The 18305-nt window shown below is 38.9% G+C and overlaps 1 protein-coding gene across 3 annotated transcripts in view; it reads right to left on the bottom strand.

The window, feature by feature from the left end:
* Positions 1–18305, bottom strand: part of PELI2 (pellino E3 ubiquitin protein ligase family member 2) — a 171091-nt gene that overhangs the window by 105371 nt on the left and 47415 nt on the right. For 2 of the 3 annotated variants that reach the window (XM_064485976.1, XM_031453772.2), the window contains exon 2: positions 15043–15172. In XM_064485976.1, coding sequence (XP_064342046.1) covers positions 15043–15172 — 130 coding nt within the window. Of the gene's footprint in view, positions 1–15042; positions 15174–18305 lie in introns of those variants that run through there. The other variant, XM_031453773.2, reaches the window with a different exon arrangement.

Here is an 18305-nt window from a genome sequence, read left to right as displayed (position 1 = left end):
ACAAAGTGTTATTTTAATCTAATTATTCATGTGAAACAGAGGTTTAACTCTATGTTGAAAAAATACAGAACTACTCCTTTGAAAAGCAAGGAATGAAAGTAACGTTGGCAATCTGAAGAACACATGAGGAACCAAAACAATTTAGGCCAGAAGCTTTTTCACATAAGAATGTCTCACCAAAATGTTCTAACTAGTAAGTACATTCTCCAATGAGGAAATACACTGATATTCTAATTTAGTGGGTTCAACAATTCAGAAATCATTCATTATTAAACCTTCACCACTGTGACCTAAAGAAAATGATCAATTGAAATTGTAACGTGGACAGAGGAGATCTATCTTCGAATCATGAAGCTGCAGTTTTAATTTTTAATCTGTCAGTGCATTTTAAATAAAAGGTTTTTTTTTACATAATCAAACTGCCAATAATTAAGTATGGACACTAGTTTTCATTGTTTCCTGAGCCCATTTATAACTTCTTATAACAGATAATACTTTCAAGAGAAACCAATCACTAATATTAGCTCCTACTAATTGATCACTACAGTGTACTAGGCACATGACATGTTCCAAGTATTTCCTTCAGGAGTCACTATCTGGAGGCAGACTGCAAACAGTTTTGAAATAGTTGCAATATATGCAAATAGTGGGTGTTTCTCCCTACAAAAGGATTATGCACCCCCAACTTTTGAACTCAGTTTAGCCATGACACTTGCTTTAGTCAGTGAAATTCAACTATGTCACTTCTAGGTAGAAGCTTTAGAGCTATATTCTCTCTCTTATCTCCCTCCATAATCTCTGAAATAGAAGTCAAAATGCACCTTCTATCTGGGTCCCTGAGTTTCCATGATGAACACAGCCCCCATGCTATGTTCCCCACCCCATGACGGACATGAAGGGTCTGTTTATATTGTTATAAACCCTCTAAGGTTTGGGAGTTGTCTGTTACTGCAAGATAACCTGGCCTATACTGAACAAATCTGCTTTGTAAAAGTGGAAAGTGAAGCACAGAAAAGTTTTCTGCCCACGAGACTACAGCTGGTAAATGGAGGGAACTAAGAACTCAGAAGTCAGAACTCCAAAGACCACACTTGGATGCAACTCTCATTTTCAGTTATTTTACAAAACTTAACTATTTCTTCTTAAAACTCTCAATAACAAATATGTGATTCCTGAGATCAGAAGAACAAAAGAGGCACACAAGTTTTTATACAAAGCTGGTTATCACAGTGTTGTTTCTGTTAGAGAAAACTTAGAAACAATAGGAAAAGGATGATTTTAATTTACCAAATGTGCCTTAAGTATCAACTGACCCGTGCATCTGCCCGTGGGTCTGCACAGTCTCAACACATTAGTCACTGACCCATTAGAACAACCAGCTGTCCCGGCACATGCCCAAGGCAGGTCACGCCATCTGGTGACTTACTCCACAAACCGGGCTGGGCAGCGGGAACTCAGGCAGGACAGACAGTCCCTGTCTTCAAGGGGCTTGCTGCCCAGCACAACAGGACTGCAAGCCGACAACACTACTGCAGCATCAGGGCGTCTGTGGAGACGTACACACGCTGTCTGTCCTTCAGGAGTTCACAGAACCTTTCACGAAGCCTGGGGTATGGAGCGTCAGGGAGAGTTTCTAGGGGGAAGTGATCTCTGGGCTGTGTTTTAAAGGATGGTGGTGTATAGCACAGGGAACTATGTTCAATGTCTTGTAATAACCTTTAATGAAAAAGAATATGGAAACAAATTACATATACACACACACGCACACACACACACACACACACACACACACACACACGACTGGGACATTGTGCTGTACACCAGAAATTGACACACTGTAACTGACTGTACTTTAATTTAAAAAAAAAAAAAAGGCTGGTAGGAGTATAGGCGTACAAGGCTGGAGCACATTTAAGAAATGAGAAGGTGGAAGGTGCAGAGTAGAGGGAAAACATGGCCACCTGGGGAATTTAACTTGAACATCAGGCTGAAATGCAAATACAGGGATGGATGGTCCTGCAGGGCTCATCTGACAGCAGAATAAGGACAAACAGCAAAGCAAGAAGGAGCCTGAGCTAGTCACCTAAGAGCTCCTGCACCTGGGATCCACTGCGCTCCCCTCAACTCTAACTCCGGTAGGACAAAACCAAAGGTTCCTGAAGCCACTCATCGATGCCCTGCCCATGACATAGGTGTGATCAATAAAGAGCTTGTAAGCAGGCATCCCTGTGAATCAGTCAGCAGCACCGGACTTGAAAGAGGCTGAAGTACTTGCTCACAAAAGGTAAGGTCAACCATGCACTTCAATGTCAAAGGCAAAAGAATAATACAACAGGCTGCAGCAAGTTCAAGTCAGTCAGGGGTACCTCTGTGACCCTCCCTCGAAGGCTATAAAATCTACTCAGCTGCACAGATTTCATTTTGATATATGTTTTACTACTTGGTGCATTAACTACCCATGCAAACAAACCAGCTGCTTGAATTCAAGTCTCCATCAATGTTCCTTTTGTAGAAAAAGCTCTCTCTGCAAAGCACCCAATTTCCAACTGGACAGCTTACCCTAATAGCGCTAATAATCCTTAAGCTGGCAAAGTAACTTTCATTTCGACTAACATCATGTTCATTTATTTTATCATTACAGCAGTCCTAGTTTGGAAACAAATGGGTTTTCCAGGTCACACTCCCGGGAGGTGGGAGACTCAGGAGCAGAACCTAGCTTGTCCCAGCACTTTCCATCCGCCACCTGCAGCTACAACCCAACACTCCAGGTCCTGGGCAACACACCCAGCCGAGGAACCTAAGCTTGCTTACTGTGCTTCTCTGAACTTAAGTCCCTCGTGAGTAAAATGAGGAGTCAGTCTGAATACAGTTCCAATTTTCATGTCCTTTATTTCTACACAGGAAAAGTTACAGTAAAAGATTCTCTTCCTCCATGAGAAGATAGGATGGGTGTAAGTCCCCGAATCAAAGTCATAATTCAAATAAGTTTAAGCAAAGCCAGAATTTTAAGTATAAACACAAGTGTTCTCCCACGCTGATGTTTTCAAAGCAACTCTAATAAAATTGTGCTTTAAGGACAATGCAAATTAAGTATGATTTTTCCAACTAATACATAAATCACGTCAATAGTATAATTATTATATAACAGTAATGCAGAGAATTACACTGATAATTAAGTTACTGCGTGCTCGAGTCAAGCCTTCCTGCTCCAACACTCTGGATCTGAAAGAACCAAAAACCTCCTTCCCTGCCTCCCCATTCTCTGATGGAGCCCATATCCTTCTGTTTCCCACAACGCAAGGGTAGGAGCTGCACAGTAATTAAGTACTTTGTGTTTCACTTTCCATAAAATAGCATATATGTTTTCTCTTGCTGCTGTAAAAAATTACCACAAAACTTAGCAGCTACACACACCACAAATTTATTATCTCACAGATGTGCCGGGCTGGAGGCTTGGCTGGTTTCTCTGCCCAAGTCTTACGAGGTCAGAATCAAGAGGTTGGCAGGGCCGCAATCCTTCATGAGGCTCCAGGGAGAAATCTGTTTCCAGGGACATTCAGAGTGTTGGCAGAACTTAGTTCCACGTGACTGCAGGACTGAGTCCCCACCCCCACCCCCGGTTCCTGGCTGCTGCCGGCCACGGTTGTTCTCCACGTCTAGGCTGCCCACATTCCCTGACTCACAGCCCCTCTCCTCCACCTTCAAATCCAGAACCAGCAAGCTGAGTCCTGCTTGGGCTTCAAAGTCTCCCACTCCTCCTCCCCTCACCTCTGAGTCTTCTAACTCCCTCCGCAGCTTTGAAGGACCCCTGTGACTACACAGGGCCCACCCTGATAATCCAAGATAACCTCCCTACTTTAAATTCCATGACCTGAATTCCATCTGCAAAGTCCCTTCAGCCATGCATCTTATTCATGGGTCCCAGAGACCAAGGGGTGGGCACCTTTGGAGGGGGCGCTGTTCTGCCAACCACATTGTAAATACAGAAGACCAGAATGCCTCTTTTGCTAGAAAGCTATGAATAATTCTGCCCACATCACACAGCAAAGCAATTTAGATTAAGTATCAATGAACAGAAGGCAGTAATGACCTCATAATTATTCTGTACATACACACAAAACCCCATCAGTCATTAGGGCTTGAAATGATGGAACTATATATGCTAGAAGAAGGGTTAGAGAAAACAAAAATGTTAGTGTCAAACTGTATTAATTGCAGAAACTAAGAAAAATGTAATAAACTGAATCAACCCTTCAACTTTATGGAATTATTCTTAGTAGGCAGTGAATCACACTTCATACTTTAATTTTAAAAGTACAATAAAATATCTTAAAACCTATCTTAAAGACACTTACACAAATCTGAATGGAAAAATGGTGATAATTAAGCTGTCTCAGTACAAGTGAAGTAAAAGTTCCAGCACAAGTCAAGCTGTCTCAAACATAGCAGTACAAAATCTCAACATTTTATTTAGGTGGTTTGAAATAAAGTATACTTAAACAAGAAAGCCTACTGTTGCTTACTTTGTGGACAGAACTCAAAGCTAAACCAAAAAATAAGAAGGGAAGAGACCAACTCACAGATTGCTACACTTAGCACTGTTTACAATAACAAAACTCAAAAACTTTAGAAAAACATCAATGAAAGTACTAAGCCAAAATTTACAGAAATGTAGCAGATGGTTAATAATAACCAGTTCTTGATGTTAAAACTCACACTATGTAAAACATAAAATGAGACAATCACCTAGTTACAGATATATTAAAAAATTATTCATGTCAGGAGTGACAATATTTAACAATCAGAATTATGATAAAAATTAAGTATATAAACCAAAAGTTTTTAAACATTCTCATTTATTCTCCAAGTATGAACTACACATAGTATAAAACTGCAAGTTAGAGCAGCAGACATTCATCAAATCATGCTAATAATCTCCAAGTCATTTGTTAACTGTTAGAAAATACTGCTGTGATCCTTTATTTAATGTATCTGTTACAGCTAAGCAATGTCTGAGCTATGATTTAATATAACAAACCAAACTCTTCCAACAACATTCCCTATTTAACTGAAAGACAAGGCATGAATTTGATCCTGATATACAGACTTTCCCCATAACATAGTCTTGTTCTTGGCAAATCTATTACCTTCTGCTGAACTAATGTCAATTAAATTGTTTTTTTCTAGCCTTAATAATAGTCACTATTTCTATCACCACTAGGAAAATCACTTACTGGACTGTCATATTCAATTATCCAGCTTAATTTTACAAAATTTTTATTCACTTTCAAACTATGATGCTTTGAGAACATCAAATGGCCAAATTCTATGAACCAATAAATTTAAAAAGATATTATTAAAAGTTAATGATATTTTTTTAAAACTTTTTCTATTGAGTTATAGTCATTTTATGATGTATCAAATTCCAGTGTAGAGCATAATTTTTCAGTTATACATGAACATACATATATTCATTGTCACATTTTCTTCTCTGTGAAAAAGTTAATTATATTCTTCAAATTTGTCATTGAATAAGCATGTTTTCATGTAATATGTTAGATAATTTAATTGTCTTTCTCTTGGAATATTTTACTTTATTTCAAGTTTGTTTCTTTCATAATCTCCGCTTCTCTATCACGGTTTCCTGTATTTGGTTTTATATGTTCTATCACCTATTATTTGTCAAAGAAATCTATCCATTTTAATAATTGGAAAACTTCTTCTAAAACTAAAGAAATTAGAATGGTTAGAATAGTGTGTAATAAAGCTAAATCTCTAAAAAATTTAATTGTCCAAGTGCTATCTCACAATTTCTATTAAAGTCAATATTCAAGTCTTTATATGATTTCCAAACTAAATTTGTAGCAGTAACACCCAGGCTGTCCATCCAAAGGCAAATACAACTGGACCCTCAAACAACCCAGGGGTTAGGGGCACTGGTCCTTCGTGCAGTCCTTCGAAAATCTGAGCATAACTTACAGTCAGCCCTCCATGTACACGGTTCCTCCGTATCTGGGGGTTCAACCGACCATGAACTGTGCAGTACCGTAGTTTTTATTATTTTTTAAAATAGTAAAAAAAAAAAAATAGTATTTATTGTTCTTTAAAAAATGTATGTATATAAGTGGACCCGCACAGTTCAAACCTGTCTTGTTCAAGGGTCAACTGTACTTCACTATTTCAATTCCAAGCTCTTAGATAGATCAGATAAATGCCAGAGAGCTAAATAACATAAGATAAATACAAAAATACCAAGAAAAAATGTTAAGTGGTTTATTTGGTCTTTATCTTTTTATGCCACAATCCAGAGGTAACTGAAATAACAAATAAGACTGCATCAAATAAAAATATCCAAAAGTTGTTTCAAAAATTTCAGACTTTTTTCTCCCTAGCACCATACTTGCACCATCTGTACAAAATACATAAAGTTTTCATGTAAATATTTCTCATTGAGGCCATTTTTCTTGAGTAGGACAATAAAGTTTAATATATTTCAGATGTTGTTCCTTTCAGCTCCATGAAATCAACAAAAACCATCACCTATCTTCAAAGTCCTGAACACTGCATTTTAAGTGAATTATTAAACCACTTCTATGTGAAATGGCTAGAGCTTTGTCAATGACTGAAATTTTACTGCCCTGATTTACAAGTTTTCCAAAAAGTTGTTCACTCATCTCAATAGATGTGTTTTGCAACAATCAGGACCATAGCTCTAACTGCCATGATACATTCGTATAAAAACTATTTTTTTGAAGTCTTAATAAATACTTCAAGTCACAAAGTTACTTTAAACTATACAGTATATTGTGTTGGATTTCATAAATACTTTTTCCTTTGCTTTAGCAAGACTCTCTGATAAAATGTTTTTAGACATTATTATCTCAATTTTTTTGTCAACTGATTTGTTTTTTTTCCAGCTTTAATGAGATATATCTGATGTATGACACAGTGTAAGTTTAAGGTATATGACATGTTGATTTGATACACTTATGTATTGTAAAATGATAACCACCACATCCTTAAAGCACATTTCCATCATGTCACAAAACTACCATTTCTCTTTTATAGTGAGAACATTTGAGATCCACTCCCTTAGTAGTTTTCAAGTATATAAAACAGTATAATTAACTATAATCACCATGCTATCCAATAGGTGCTCAGAACTTATTCAAATTATAAGTGTGAGGTCTGTTCACTCTGATTAACATCTCCCCACTTCCCCCATCCCTTGGTAACTACCACTGTAGTCTGTTTCTGTTAGTTCAGCTTTTTAGATTTCACATGTAGGTAATATATAGAATCTGTCTTTCTCTGACTTACTTCATTTAGCATAATGTCCTCAAGGTCCATCCATGTTGTCACAAATGGCAAGATGTCTTTCTTTTTCATGGATAAACAACATTCCATTGTATATACATATAAATCACATCTTTATCCATTCAACTGTTGAGGAACACTTAGGTTGTTTCCTCAACTTGGAAAATGTGAATAATGCAGCAATGAACATGGGAATGCAGATGTTTGAGATTCTGTTTTCATTTTCCTTTGGATATATATGCAAGAGTTGGATTACTGGATCATACAGAAATTGTATTTTTAGCTATTTGAGAAATCTCCATACTGTTTTCCATGGTGGCTGCACCAGTTTGCAATACCAGCAACAGTGCACAAGGGTTCCCTTTCTCTGCACTCTCCCCAACGCTTGTTATTTCTTGTCTTTATGATAAAATCCATTCTAATATGCACAAGGGGGTACTGTGGTTTTGATTTGCATTTCACTGATGATTAGTGATGCTGAGCACTTTTTCATGTACCTGTTGGCCATATGGATGTCTTCTTTGGAAAAATGTCTTTTAAGATCCTGTATCCATTTTTTAATCATTGTTTCAGGCTTTTTTTTTTTTTTTCTTTTGCTCTTGAATTGTATGAGTTCTTTATATATTTTGGATATTAACCCCTTATCAGATACATGACTTGCAAATATCTTCTTCCATTCAGTAGGCTGCCTCTTCATCTGGTTGATGGTTTCCTTTGCTGTGAAGAAGCCTTTTAGTTTGATGTAGATCCACTTGTTTATTTTTGCTTTTGGTGTCAAATCCAAGAAATCATTACTAAGACGAATGTCAAAAAGCTATGTTTCCTTCTAGTAGTTGCCTCTTCGAGTTTGATGTTTTTATGGTTTCAGGTCTTATAGCCAAATCTTTAATCCATTTTAAGTTGATTTTTGCATATGTGGTCCAGTTTCATTCTTTGGCATGTGATGTCCAATTTTTCCAACACCATCTATTGACAAGGCCATCTTCCCCCCCCCACCCCAGAGTATTCTTGGCTCCTTTGTTTTAAATTGACCATATATGTGTGGATTTATTCCATTCCACGATCTATGTATCTATTTTTACAACCAATACTGTTTTGATTACTACAGCTTTGTAATATAGTCTGAAATCAGGGAGCAGGATTCCCCCACCTTTGTTCTTCTTTCTTGTGGTTGGTTTGGTTATTTCGGGTCTTGTGCAGTTCCATACAAATTTTATGACAGTTTTTTCTATTTCTGTGAAAAATGCTATTGGAATTTTGATAGAAATTGCACTGAATCTGTAGATTGCTTTGGGCAGTATGAACATTTTAACAGAATTAATTCTTCCAACCCATGAGCACAGAGTATCTTTTCATTTTATTTGTGTCTGTTTTGAAATTCTTTCATCAATGACTTGTCTTCAGTGTACAGATCTTTCACCTCCTTAGTTAAATTTACTATGAGGTATTTTATTCTTTTTGATGTGACTGTAAATGGGATTATTTTCTTCATTACTCTGATAATTCATTACTGATTTTTATATACTGATTTTTGTACCCTACAACTTTATTGGATTCATTATTCTAACAGTTTTTTGGTGGAGTCTTTAGGGTTTTCTACATGCAATTTCATGTCATCTGCAAATAGAGAAAGACAGTTTTACTTCTTCCTTTCCAATTTGGATGACTTTTTTTTTTTTTTTTTTTTTTTGTCTAATTGCTCTGGCTAGGACTTTCAGTACTATGTTGAATAAAAGTGGCCAGAGTGAGCATCCTTGTCTTGTCCCTGATCTTAGAGAAAAAGCTTTTGGTTTTGCACTGCTGATTATGATGTTAGCTGTGGGCTTATCATATATGGCCTTTATTATGTTGAGGTACATTTCCTCTACACTCAGTTTTTTGAGGTTTATTTTTTTTTAATCAAATGGATGTTGAATTTTTGGTAAAATGCTATTTTTGTACTTACCGAGATGAACGTGTGGTTTTATCCTTCATATTGTTAATGTGGTATATCATACTAATTGATCTGCAGATGTTGAACCATCCTTGCATCCCTGGAACAAATCTCTCTTGGTCATGGTTTATGATCCTTTTAATGTACTGTTAAATTTGGTTTCTCAAAATTCTGTTGAGGATTTTTACTATTATGTTCATCAGGAATATTGGCTGGGTAATGTCAGCTTTATAAAATGAGTTTTATAGTGTTCCCTCCTTTTCAATTTTTTAGAACACTTTGTGAAATATTGGTGTAAATTCTTCTTTAAACATTTGGTAGAATTCACCAGAAGTCATCTGGTCCTAGACTTTTGTTCGTTGGGAGGTCTGATTCAATCTCCTTGCTAGTAACTGGTCTGTTCAGATTTTTTATAACTCCATCATTGAGTCTTGGTAGATTGATTTTTTTTTTTTTAGGAATTTATCTATTTCTTCTAGGTTGACCAATTTGTTGGTATATAATTGTTCACAGTTGTCCCCTGTGATCCTTTTACTTCTGTGGCATCAGTTGTCACATTTATTTCTAATTTTGAGTCATCTTTTTTTTTTGTTCGGTCTAGCTAAAGATTTGTCTATTTGTTTATATTTTTAAAATACAGATTTTACTTTCCATAATCTTTTCTATTGTCTTTTTTTGTCTCTATTTCATTTGTTTCTGCTCTTATCTTTGTTATTTTCTTTCTTCTACTAACTTTGGGCTTAATTTGTTCTTTTTATAGTTCCTTGAGGAATAAAGATAGGTTGTTCATGTTTATATTTTTAGTTAAAATAATCAAGTTGTGTTTCATCTTAGAAATACAAATTATTCATTTTAGGTTTGTATTCCTGTACAGTATCAAGGGATATTCTGGACTGCAGTTTACTACTACTATTTCTTTTTTACCTTCTCTGACAGATTCAGGATATTCATGTTAATGATGTCTAAAAAAAAACTTTGCTGGCCTCTTCATTTATAATACAGTAAAATTCATTTTTGAACTTATATCAAAATATCAGACATTCCTAACTCAAGAATTAGAATGCAGTAATAATGAAAGAAACCAAAATAAAAACTACTTAAAACTCAACTATTTAAAAGCTGTAGCAATGTAAAAACCTGAGGATCATGACACACAGATGATTCTCTTGAAGCACAGAAGGCACCAGCTTCACAAAGAATGTGCAGTGGAGATACGCCACCTATGGCCGCTAAGACCCAGGCTGGACAGACAGGTAGTGCTTCAAAAAGCACTCACCACTAAACCCCCTTCTAATGCCTGGAAAATCAGCCTGAACTAATGAGTTCACACTGAAATTTACATTACTAGTTTTACCACTTCTCACAGTTATTATTATATTGCTCACTGACCGATAAGGAAGAGTTTTAATATCTTATCAACCAGTAGAGCCATTCCAGTGCTCACAGCTGAAGAGCCGTCCTGGTTGTAACAATCACATTAAATAGCCTTAATTTTTCTCCCAACTGTCACTCCAAGACCACTGATATTTTCCATTTATTCTGAAATAATGCCAACTGGAACAGAGTGATACTCGATTGCTTTTTAAAAGTAAAAATACCCCAACAAGGAGATTTCAATAAAGCACAATCTAAGAAGGAAAAACCTTGATGAGTTTTCTACAGTCATGCTGCTAAATTTAAACCATGTGGCCAGCAAAATACGTACCTATCAGGCCCCATTACTACCACCACCATCACCACCACCCTGGTATTTACAGGTTAAGTAAGAGCCAAGTTGTTGCCCCACATCATTAAAAAGTAAATGAACAAGCATACACTGACTTGAATTCTCAGTCATTATTATGCCACTCCCTCTGCTTAACACCCTTCACTGTTTCCCCTTGGAAAAAAATCCAAATTCTCCCACCAGGACCTCCAGACCTCTCTACTCTCCCGGCTAATTCCCCTTTATGCTTCAGCTCAAGGCTCAAGGCCACTTCCTGAGAGACCCCTCCCCATCTATCCCATCTAACTCTGTGCCTTCATTTTTCACACCACCTCAGTCTCTTTCTTTACCATGTTTTTCAAAATGTGTAGTTAAATATGTATCTATGTGATTACTCATTGTTTGCCTACTCATGAGAGCTCCAAGTAGACATGTTTTATTCTCTGTAGTACGTGCAGTACCTAGCCTGATGCCTTGCCACAGGAAGTGCTAGATGAGTATTTGCTGAGTATCAGTGGGTGAATAAACTGCTGAATGCCCTATGTCTATGTGACAAACCCGCCAACAGTAAAAGAGGACTTAAATTAAAAAAAAAAAAAAACCAATACATTATATAACAGGAGAATTATCTTTGAGTATTACAATTCCAAGAGCAAATATGTACACAAGTGAAGAGTACACAAACAGTGACTGTACAAGCAGCAACACACAGCAGTAGCACATACTGGCCACCCTCATCTGACTTGGACACCGGGATGCATGGAAGACTAAGAGGTCCCATTTTCCAGCAGGCCACTGCCATCGGCAAAGGGGTACTCCCCGGTCTGCCCCCAACTGTGGGGCAGAGGGAAGAGAACACAGTCAAAAGGCCAAGCACTCAAATTCTACTGCCCTTCTAGGGCTCACTTGTACAACTCCAATCAGAGATGACCTTTTTGTCACTAATACTGCAGGATCGGAAACTTTAGAACAAAGTACTGCTGATTCAGGTCAAACAGCCTTTGCCAAGTGTCACCACATACCCTGGCATTCTGATGGGAACTGGCGGTGAGCGAGAAAGGAGACAAGAAAAATAATGCAGCAGGGCCTGGGAAGGTCCCAGAGCCAGGGACGCAGGAAGAGGGGTGAGAAAAGGAATCTGGGGTGAAGTTAACCTATAACTGGACAAGCCGCGGGGGCTGACAACCGTGGCAAATAAGAGCAGCTAAAGGGCTGGATGCCTTGGTGAAATCAGGGACAAAACTGTGTGTGTACCCAAGAAGAATGAAGTGGAGACTATGGTCACTTACAAGTGACAACAGGTGGTAAGGTCTACCAGGCAGTGGGACAAGTAGAGCAGAAGTGACTCACAGTGTGAAATACAGAGAGTTATAGCACTGTGCTCCACAGATGCTAGTGTAACACGGCCTGGGGAGTAACAGAGAGTGAGCTAGGTACGGAGTCACCGAAATACGCACAAGACTGAACTGCAGGTCAGTGAGGTCAGGAGAAGTAGGGGAAAAGGCCGCGTAAATGAATAATGCAGGATTACAAAAGAAGAGACCCAAACAGAAACAAAATGAAATCATTTCTAGTTCCATGAACTGCAAAAGATGGAAAAAAGAGTGTATCGATGAAAAACCAGGATTCAGCTAAGGTAAGGGAGCAGGAGGAGCATCTGAAGAAAAAGTTAAATATATAAGAGACTTGGGCTAGGGGGCCACAGATCAGTGGCAGCAGGGCTGGCGTTTGAGAGGGAACAGAAGGATGAGGGATTGGTGACTAAGGTGGTGGGTTCAGGGAGGATGAAATACTATGTACAAGGCCCACCACACAGAGGTACCAAGATGAATAATGGCAAGGCAATGGTGGAGCTGATCAGCCCACAATAAAGACGTCTGGTCTACTCATCTCCCTTGGTCATGGCTGAATGACCCTGAGTAGGCCTAATCAGATTCTCTTTCCTGAAAATTTAAAACCTTTAAAAGTGATAGAAGGTAGTTGGAGCCAAGTCACCTTGTAACACCCTTGAAAGGACATCTCCATCACCTCCTGCTGATACTCTGGTTCTCCTCTCTCACACAACCTGGTTACTCAGCCTTTCCTCCCCCAATTCTGAGAACCATTCTTAACCTTTAACAATTTCTCCATGTTTGTCTTTTTTTTTTTTTCAATCCAGAAGCATTTCTGTTGCTTATAACCAAAGTATCTCACCTGACTCAACATGGCTCCTGCCCACAGCAAACTCATTCATTTCATAAATGAGGAAACGAAGGCCCTGACAATGTACTTTTCCCAGGCTGTAAGACCAAAACCCAATTTTCCCTACTACCGGTACTGTCAGTGATATTTTTTAAACGGTGATATTTTTAAACACAGATTTAGACAGACAGCTTCCAAAATATTTATAATCTAAGTAACTTCAGGTAAAATCTAGGTATAAAGGTAAAGCATAAAAAGCTAAAACGGGAGCAGATGGAGGTGGGCAGTGGGTATTGGAAGAGCCACTGATCTTCCAATAGTAGCTACTGGAAGATACATTTCATGTTCCATCACGACAGCAAGCCTGAGTAATCAAAGATGTCTATAAAATTTTTAAATACCTGAAGCCACTGTATTAGTATAAAGTCTGAAGTTTTTTAAAAAAGTAAATGTAAAAAGGTACAGAGCCAGAAAAGGAAAGATAAATGCCAACACACAGACAAGGACCATGTCTGTAATATCAGAGTATTTTTGGCACTCATCACGTGCTTAAAAACATCTGCCTTGGTACCCTTCTCTAAATATTTTTGCACCATAAATGTTTCTCACACTTCATTGACCTTCTAAGATTCTGTTGTTACTTCACTTCTTTTTCTTCTCAGAATTTTTGTAAGGCTGATTTCCCTTGTTTTTCCCTATCAAGTGTCCTTCCCTTCTGAAAACTTTCCCTTTATTTTCCCTTTTCTAGCTAAAAGCTTGCCCGCTTAAAATGCCTGCTTGCCTGGTGTTTGATATTTTCTGATCTAACCATTCCCACAGTAATACAAGACAACCTTCACTGGCATATTCTAGCAAACTTCTTCCATGGCACTGCCTCAGATACAACAGGAACTTTCAACATAAAAATGTTAACAGAAGTGATCTGTTTCCAGGACTGAGTATAAATGACACATGTGCTTCCACAAAGCTAGTCATTTTTCTTTGAACCATGGGTTTTCAGTAAAAACTGGAAATCAAGTCTCTTATTTATTCCAGATGGTCCAAACCCATTATGAAAAATAAACATATACTGTCAGTGCACAGCCAGTGCCCCATATGAAATACTTCAGATAAATATAATTATTTTATAGGAAAGGAAACTATATTACACATTAAGTAATTGACTTAATTAAAAGAAAAACTGTCATAAATCTAATAGGTCACATGTATCAACCAGACTTGAAATTCAGGTTTCCCCTCCACTTATGTATCAGAAAACAAGTGAAATAATCATTAAAAATTCACATTTTATATACTTCAAACTTACAAAAAGAACATACATATAATAGACTTCTTACAGAACTTACCTCTGTTTACTTCCAATCTTTCTAATAATTACACAAATTCAATTCCACACTGCACATGCAGATTATGTGAAAACACCCACTACTCAATTAACAGAAGGAAAACAGCAAATCTTAACGAGGTTTATACCAAGATTTAATACAAAAACTCTCTTCAGGATAAAGAACATCATCTATCTCGTAGCCACAACTATTCTACATTGATACGTGCTGACTCCACTACATTCTAAAGCAGTGGTCCATTTCCAGGGGAGGGCAGTTTGCCCACTCACCCTCACTCCCCAGGGGGCCTGTGGCAATGTGGAGACTTGTTTGGTTGTCCTAATGGTGGTGGCAGTAGGGGGTGGGGGGTGGGGTTGGTGTACCAATGGCAGCTAGTGGCTAAGAGGCCAGCGATGCTGTGAAACATACAATGCACAGGACAGCCCTTCCCAACAAAGACTGTCCCACCTCAAAGAGTTGAGAAACTGTCCCACAGAGAAATGAGACTGAAAGGAAGGAGCAGCTGACAAGGAATAACCATGAGTCACCACGGGCCTCCCTGTTCCCAAGGAGGCACCTACCTTGCTCGCCTGCGGTGTGGATATCACGTGGACCGTGCTGGGCTTGACTCCGTTAGCCTTCGGCCGCTTGTAGAGAGCAAATCTGCTTTTCCTCCGGCCTCTGTCTCCATTAGGTAAAGCACCATTGTACCTATAAACAGAGATGAAAGAGCTCATTTGCTTGTACATTTTAAATGCACTGAGAATAAAAGTTCAATGGAATAAGGGAAAGACAGGAATGTTCAAAGAATTGCCCACTAAACACCCCACAAAAGGAATGGGCTGCAAAGTAGACTTCGGCTGTAATGAAATTCAAATCACTTCCAGAAACTTAATTTAAGAGTGATGTACAAAGTAATTATAGATTTCCTATTCTATAAAGTCAGACTCTTCAAATCTTTTTGGAAAGAGTCAGAGTATAAACAAGCAAATGAGAATTCTGCAGAGGCCGTATTAGTGCTGGCTCAATTCAGCAAGGGGCCTCCTAATGGACCCTGGAGAAACACTCAAGAAATATTTTTAAATGAACTAGTTAGAAAATAGCACACTAATTAAACCTCATCCCTCACTCTCAAATCATGTTATTTTCTACAGGATCTTTATTTGTAAGAGGACCAAATTTAGTTACTTGCATTCTTAAAAGTTCTCAATTCTCTACACTCATTCCCATTTCTGTTTGAATCCTATACTATCAGGTTTGAATCCTATACTGGCCTGCAAAAATTAAACATAAAATATGACTCCACAAGAAGGTTGCCCATAAAAAGTAAAAAAAAAAAAAAAAATCTTTCGTTCACAAACTATCAAATAACTTAAGAGTCACCTGGAAAACATTACTGTCCTTAAGCAGATTTCCTGAACTAATACTTTAAGCTAAGACTAGTGTTTAAAACGAGTGCTGGATGGCAGGAGTGTTCCCATTTTCACCTGTATTTTCTAACTCTGGATCGACGGTTCCTGTGTGTTCTGAGCGCTGTCTCACACTGTCACACTGCCATGACTATTTTCCAACTTTTTAAGAAAAAAAACCGAAAGAGGGAAGGGAACTGTTTCAAATTTACATGGATAAACGTGACAGCCCCCAGGCTCCCTCTGACCACCGAAGTCAGGGCCAGAACATCAGGTGGCACAACCCTCTCCTCAAAGTCCTGCCTTTGCCACCTGTCCCATCACACCCAGAAGAGGGCGGTGGCCCGCACTGCAAGCGGGACCCACCAAGAACAGCAAAAGCTGGAACCAGGGGCGTTGGGTGTTTGTTTTACAATTCAGTATCTACAATGGATTTAAGTTATCACCAGAAGTTATTCCTGCTGTTTTTAATGTCTTCATTTCCATCACAAAGGAATGTCAGCTACATAAAAATGTCTCCAGAATACAGAAATAATTGATTTCAAGTCTTATTCCTCTCCTTTTTCTAAGGCAAGATCAGAACAATGCGCATTATTTTCTTACACATCTTTGTGATCACTCTTATAATGAACACATCCCTGAGTAAACAGCCATTACAAACCCACTTTGTCTTAATATATTTCCACATCACTTAAACCAAGATGAACATCCTGTATTAAGAGAAACATATGTGAATCAACTAAAGCCAGGACTCTAAACAAGTGAGAGGAACATTTTCATCACTGTGGCCTGGAGGCAACAGGCACACATCCTGGCAAGGTTTCCCAGCTCTGCAGCGTCCTGCCCTCATCTATACGCCATACACCACTGGTCAGCGGGATCACACCCAGTCAAGAGTGTGGCAGGCAGATGCTCTGTAAGAGATCTGCTCACAATGACATCCTTTCTCGGGAATCCAGCCCTGAACTCCCTAAGGTGAGTCCCTGTGCCACGTCTGGATGAAAAGGGCCAGGCCAGCACCCTCCCCGCCACCTCAGGGCTGAAAGGCTAGACGTGGACATCTGGCCCAAGCTGGCCAATGACATTCTCATCCCAGAAAACGCAAAGCCAGGACTGAGAGACAACCAGTGTCTGTGGACAGCTGGTGAGAGCTGCCAACTGAAAGGCAGGAGCTGAGGGGGTGTCACAATCTGTTATGTGACGAAGCAGCAGAGGAGGGAGGAATGAAGCAGATGAACAGAGACAAGTAACAAAGAGAGATAAGAAGAGGCCCCCTAGGGCTTCTACCGGCCCAGATGTGCTCTGACCCTTGTTCATGAAATTCTTTTTAGTTTCGGTGAACTCAGGTTGGTTTCTGCTACTTGCAACCCCAAAGCCATATCGAATAGAAAGGTGGAAACACAAAAACCAGAAATGTCAACCTTAACATATGCCGAAACATTTTCATTTATATTGCCTGAGCAGAGATGCGCAGATATTGCAGGTTAAGCAAATAATATGCCAATCTCAGTCTCTCCTATCAGAAATAATTAAGGTAAGAGTGGGGAAAAAGCGTCACGATGAGACAAGTTTCTCATTAGGCTAAGCTTCGTGCTTATTCATTCAATACGAACAAGGCCACGTTCCAGAGCTGCAATGATGAGTATCAGCCCCCCTGTGCTCAGAGCTCTCCACTTAGAAGCAGAGAAAGGCACAAAAACAAGTGTGATAAAACACTCAGGCGACAAGATCACTCGTTGCACAGGGCACATGGGAAGAGGCACGGGCGAAGCCTTCATGGAGAAGACAGTGAGTGAAGTGTCCTGAAATCAGAACAAGACGACTAAATGGGGAATGCAAGGCAATCACGTGTACAAAGGCAAGGAGGAGCCGGTTCAGGACTGTGAAAGGAGAGCTTTGTAAGAATATGCATGCTGAAATCTCAAGAGACGCTGATTCTGTAGTTCGGGGACAGAGTTCTGAAAAGTTCCACGGGCGATGTTTACTTGCAGCCCCAGTTGAGAACCTTGATTTCAAAGGCAAAAACCAATAGTACTTGGTGCCCTATTTGGCTGCATGAAGTTAGGGACAGAGAAAGGCAATGTCATACAGCCTTCTGGCCAAGGCCAAGGTGATGGCACTATTAGAAATAGGAATTTTAGGGACATCTGGGGAAGACGTGCACAAGGCAAGAGAAGTTATAAACTTGGGTGCCTTCACCATACGAGTGTGGAAGTTAAAATCATGAGTAAATGAGATTCCTCAAGAAAATGTACAGAATTAAGAAGTAAAGAAGGCAAGGGCAGATCCTGGGAAAGACAACAGTTTAAAGAAATAAACCCTCTTAGTCACAGGCGGAAAGACCAGGACAAGGTCGTATCACCAAAGACAGGAGAGGAGAGAATTTCAGCAGTGTTTAATCAGTTAAGAGGCCAGTCACTAGAAACGCTCAACCA

Source organism: Camelus dromedarius, chromosome 5 (assembly GCF_036321535.1).
Source record: "Camelus dromedarius isolate mCamDro1 chromosome 5, mCamDro1.pat, whole genome shotgun sequence".
NCBI classification, from domain to species: domain Eukaryota; kingdom Metazoa; phylum Chordata; class Mammalia; order Artiodactyla; family Camelidae; genus Camelus; species Camelus dromedarius.
The sequence above is the reverse complement of the archived record's forward strand: the minus strand, read 5'-3'. Positions and strand labels throughout refer to the sequence as shown.